The 5,298-nt window shown below is 39.9% G+C and overlaps 2 protein-coding genes across 2 annotated transcripts; one reads left to right on the top strand and one right to left on the bottom strand.

The window, feature by feature from the left end:
• The first annotated feature begins 681 nt into the window (after positions 1-681).
• LOC120004781 (probable sugar phosphate/phosphate translocator At5g25400) lies at positions 682-2,101 on the top strand. Its single transcript, XM_038854078.1, has one exon. It carries the CDS (start codon positions 847-849, stop codon positions 1,861-1,863), a length of 1,017 nt encoding a protein of 338 aa, XP_038710006.1. The 5' UTR covers positions 682-846; the 3' UTR covers positions 1,864-2,101.
• A 552-nt stretch (positions 2,102-2,653) lies between these two features.
• Positions 2,654-4,745, bottom strand: LOC120006455 (leucine--tRNA ligase, cytoplasmic-like). The gene is made up of 3 exons (XM_038856501.1): positions 4,683-4,745; positions 3,043-4,168; positions 2,654-2,936 (listed from the first exon to the last, which is right to left on the bottom strand). Exons 2-3 carry the CDS (start codon positions 4,158-4,160, stop codon positions 2,933-2,935), a joined length of 1,122 nt encoding a protein of 373 aa, XP_038712429.1. The 5' UTR covers positions 4,161-4,168; positions 4,683-4,745; the 3' UTR covers positions 2,654-2,932.
• Positions 4,746-5,298: the final 553 nt, after the last annotated feature.

Raw genomic sequence — 5,298 nt, 5'->3', positions numbered from 1 at the left:
GAAGGGAAAAAAAAAAGTTTTGAAAAGGTAGAAGGGTACTTTTGTTGAAGTAGTCTAAGAAGATTTCGTAGTATAATGTTTTAAGACAACTTTTAGTGATTGGAAGGTATTGTTATGAAGAAGAAAGTTATTGAACAAAATTGTGACCTTAGTGGGCGTCTATACTCTTAACATGTCCATCACCTTAACTAGAAGTCGTCCCCACGTGACTGATCTTGTCTTTTGTTTCGGGATTTATGCTCCGACACAATCGATTTATCGACAATTTGTGTAGTAAACGGTTGAAAAAAAAAACAACTAAAATTCTCATTAATGGGCCGGCCCTTAGGCGAAGCCCATCTAGAAAAGTGAAAACTAGTTGGAGCAAAACGTATTTAGTTTTGAAGACTAGTGTACATACTACATAATAAACACTAAGATTAGTAAAAGTTTAGTTGATTAATACGGAGGCACAATTAAAGAAAGTAATTAAGGCCCTCATCATCTTATTTATCAACCAAATCTCAAATTCGCAATTGACCTATCCATTATTGGAAAATTAATAAATTATTAAATAAATTAAGAAAATCCATTAAATAATATCAAAGAGCCCATTTAAGGCCCAATTATTCCTTGAATTTAATTATTTAACTACACAACGGACAAAGAAAGTCCCAAATCAGATAACCAAACAAAACCCCTCCACTCTCTCCAATCTGGCAATCTCTCTCTCTCACCGTGACAAGAGTTTAGACCGTTTCGTCTCTCTCCCTCTATCATCAGAGCTCCAAATACAACACAGAGCTTAGACCTTTTAGTCTCTCTCCCTCTCTCACCAGAGCTCCTTTGTCTTCCGCAGCGGCGACAATGGGAAAGGGTGGGTCATTAAGCGACGGCGTCTTGAAGAAGATCTTGCTCTCCTACACCTATGTCGGGATCTGGATCTGCCTCTCTTTCACGGTCATCGTCTACAACAAGTACATCTTGGACAAGAAGATGTACAATTGGCCATTTCCGATCTCGCTGACCATGATCCACATGTCATTCTGTGCAACGCTAGCTGTTCTCTTGATCAAGGTCTTCAAATTGGTCGAGCCGGTCACGATGTCTTGGGATCTCTACTTCTCCTCCGTCGTCCCCATCGGAGCTCTGTATTCTCTTTCTCTCTGGCTCTCTAATTCGGCTTATATATATCTGTCTGTCTCATTCATTCAGATGTTGAAGGCCTTGATGCCGGTCGCCGTGTACTCTATCGGAGTCCTTTTCAAGAAGGAGACTTTCAAGAGTGACACCATGATGAACATGGTCTCAATCTCGCTCGGAGTCGGCATTGCGGCTTATGGTGAGGCCAGATTCGATACTTGGGGTGTGATTCTGCAACTGGGTGCGGTCGCTTTTGAGGCTACAAGGTTGGTTATGATCCAAATCTTGCTTACATCTAAAGGGATCACCTTGAATCCGATCACATCTTTGTATTACGTTGCTCCTTGTTGCCTGGTCTTCCTGTTTCTGCCATGGATCTTTGTTGAGTACCCTGTTTTGAGGGAGACGATGAGTTTCCATTTCGATTTTGTGATCTTTGGTACCAATTCGTTGTGTGCTTTTGCCCTGAATCTTGCTGTGTTCTTGCTTGTCGGGAAGACGTCGGCGTTGACGATGAATGTGGCCGGCGTGGTGAAGGATTGGCTTTTGATTGCCTTCTCTTGGTCGGTGATTAAGGACACTGTGACGCCCATCAATTTGGTCGGGTATGGACTGGCCTTCTTGGGAGTTGGATACTACAATCACTCGAAATTGCAGGCCTTGAAGGCCAAGGAGGCGCAGAAAAAGGCAGCACAGGCTGATGAGGAAGCTGGGAGGCTTTTAGGCGAATCCGAGAAGTAATTTTTTTTTTTTGGCATACTTTTTTAACAATTGAATTTAGTTTTTTTTTTTTTTATGGAACAATTGAATTTAGTTTTAATAGCGGAGAAAAGGAAAATGATGGTGTCTCTATCTTATTGTTTCCACATTGGGGTGTCAGTAGTATGTTCTTTTAGATGTAAGTTTCTTATGCTTCGTAGTGTAACGTCATTCTAGATGTAAGTTAATGTCATTTAAGGATTTAAGATTTGTCTGGATTGCTCATTGTGCCGATTTGTGTGACCTAACGCATAGCTGTAACTATACTGTACTGTCTATGTAAGCGATGGGGAAGAGAGACACATCACATTAGGAAAGGAAAGAAAGAGGTGATCGCTCTCTTCTTAAGCAAAATGTCTAAACCATGTTTCCTTGTTAGTGACGGTTCGGACAGGTTCTGCTTATTGGAATAACAATTTGTGCAAACAATCTCCCGGAAAGGCTTGTCGTACCTAAATGGGCCTGGACAAGCCACATCGGGAGAAGCAGATGGGCTCAGACTTGGGCCAAACCTACAGAGGGTTTACGAGGCCCATTCTGGACTTAGACCTGAAAATGGGCCTAAAAGTCCAGTACTTCCCATCTTATCACTTCCTCTCTGTTTTGTTTCATGAGTTTCGACAGGCTTTTGGGCCAAACCCAGGAAGGCAATATCTGGCCTAGTTAGAGCATTTTCATCACTCGATGCACCTCCGGCCTCCGGGCCAGGTATTGAGGTTCCTCTATTAAGTGTTATCTTAACATTCCATCATTTTTCAGGCAGGCAGTCATATAGTTGCATAACAATGATTTATAGGACCTTAAAAGATGAAAGATAGTACCAGATAGTGAAACTGAACAAATTAAGATGACAACTCTAAAACAAGCCAAAAAGAAAACTACTACTACTACTATGCATATAGTAGTAGATTTGAACAGAAGACCTACAAAGTAATAGAAATAAAGACTAGATAGATAAAACCAACATACTACAAACCACTACTACTAGGCTCTTCCAAGCTCACCCCAACCAGCTAACTACTTGTGCTTCAAACCTCTATCACCTTATTCTTCATCTGCAATAATATAAAACTTGTTTTTATTGTGTTAAGTATAACGAATGATCACATCAAAAACTTTATTCATTTGCACAAAATTCCGCCACAGTAGAACTCGCATTACCTGGTCAAGAGGATGACAGTCGGATGCCCAGGGAATGGAGGTTTTTCATATAGCTTTGAGAACAGAGGACCAGCTTTGGCAAGGGCATCAAGGTCAGTGGCAGACAATGCTTGCACGTCTTCAAGACCAGTTAGTCTCTTAATCAAGTCAATATTCCCCTCTATAACCTTGCTCTCCCAAGATGGACTCGCCATATAAAATTCCTCCAAGTCTCCAAAAGTACAAGACTTATTATCGCGTTTGCTTTGAACCATTCTCAACAACTCTTGTCTCTCTTCATAATCCTGCTCCTTGACATATATCAGGCATGATGTCGCCTTCTTATTTTCTTCAGTAATTTTCTTGTCTCTAGAAGCCTTTCGATTAATCATTATAATTACATCGTGCAAATACTCATTGGCTGCATGGAGGTTCATATCAGGAGAAGGTGCAGCTGGAAAACCCGCTTTCATCACAGGGCCATCCTTCTTCAAAAGCTCCCTCCAAACGTAGTCGGCATAATGGGGGCAAATTGGAGTCATTAGGCGCGTCTGAACGTCCATATAACGCCACACTAACTCATGGTTCATGCCACCACCACCACTGCCACATGAAAAGCTGTACAAATCCCTGGCATTCTGAAGATAACAGAAGCTAGGCTTATGGAAATGTATTTTGGTGATTTTGACAGCAAGATTCATCTGGTTCTCGAAGGCCCTGTCTGGAAAACTAGATGGGGAACCCGTTCGGAAGGAGGATTGATCTGCAGCCAAAACCTCTTCCACCCATTCAATCTCTTGAGTAAGCTGCATAACTACAGAGGATAGAGTTTTGGTTAAATTCCGAGGATCGACACTGTCAGCAGAATGATCGGCAATAGTAAATAGTGTGGCATCAGCAGAAAATGCCCTGACAGCTTCTCCGGGTGAAGGAAAATTGACGGTGGATTTGAACCTATTCTCAGAGTTATACTGAAACCCCCAAGGCCAGTAAGGTTTCGACATAATCCCTGTTAAAAATTTCTTGTATGAAGTTTGGGAACTAGAAACACTTTTGTCTTCCCACCAACTTCGAACCTTTGACTCAATCTGGCGGAGACGGTCTCTCTTGGCAAGGAATACCGCATGCTTCGTTGCCATCGGAATCCCTATCACTCCAACACAGCAATTATTAATCACAAAAAAGACAAAAAATTCAACAAATAAGTCAAATTTATATATAAATAAACACAATTAATTCGAGATGCAAGCAAGCTCAGCAGTTCGAGAGCAGGCAATGAAGAGGAACATAGTTGCATGCTTTCTTTGGAGGACTCAGAAGAGTAGACTTACTTGTACGAAATAATTAAGTCAAATTTATATCTAAAGTATATTATTATATAAAGCAAAAAACAAAACATAACTAATTCGAGATGCAAGTTCAGATCAGATATTTAGTAAGCAAGCTATGAAGGGGAACAAGTTGCGGGCGGAATCAAAACCCTGAGAAAGATACAGATTTAGCACAAAGCAGAAACATATCCATACCACTTATGTAGTACAAATATACAGCAGTAGACTTGAACAAATGAATCAAAAGTTAAAAACAACAGAACTAAATGATAAAGAGAGAAAAAATTATATATATATAATTAATTCTAGATGGAAGTTCCGATTAGATACCTTACAGAGGAAGCAATGAAGGGGAACAAGTTGCAGGAGGCGGAATCAAAACCCGAGAGAGACAGATTTAACTCAACAGTCTGAACCTTAAAATATGGTCGTTTTTTCGACGAGTACGTTGCGCGTGTTTGACCTAACTACGCTGATTTTAGATTTAAATATATTGTTTTTTTAATGTAGTTGGATTAGGATTTGTTTACGATACTAAATTTGATCTTTATTAGAATTCCACCCCTACTATAAAAAAAATCATCTACCAGAAGCCCAGCCGGATAAAAGATCTATCTTTTTTTCCTCTAATTTTATCTTCAAAAATAAATAAAATAATAATAAAAGATAATTGATTGATTCTTATTCCTTAAGAAACACCACGGAGAGAAGTTCCTCACTGATTTTGTGGAATCCTTTATGATGGAGAGTTAAAAAAGAAAGAAAAAAAAAAAACCATACATTAAAAATAACGCTATATTTGCTTCCGACTTCGCAGGAAACAAATTGAAAAGTAGCACTTTTGTACAGTTTTGTACTTGAGGGAGTACGAGTCCCCCTGTAAGTGGTACGGATATTCCAGACTGCTTAAATGTGAGACTTGTGATTTATTGATGAGGAGGGTAAA

This window comes from Tripterygium wilfordii, chromosome 9 (genome assembly GCF_013401445.1).
Source record: "Tripterygium wilfordii isolate XIE 37 chromosome 9, ASM1340144v1, whole genome shotgun sequence".
NCBI lineage: Eukaryota > Viridiplantae > Streptophyta > Magnoliopsida > Celastrales > Celastraceae > Tripterygium > Tripterygium wilfordii.
The sequence above is the reverse complement of the archived record's forward strand: the minus strand, read 5'-3'. Positions and strand labels throughout refer to the sequence as shown.

Coding starts and splice junctions, on each gene's coding strand:
- LOC120004781 (XM_038854078.1), top strand. CDS start 847: ATGGGAAAGGGTGGGTCATTAAGCGACGGCGTCTTGAAGAAGATCTTG.
- LOC120006455 (XM_038856501.1), bottom strand. CDS start 4,160: ATGGCAACGAAGCATGCGGTATTCCTTGCCAAGAGAGACCGTCTCCGC.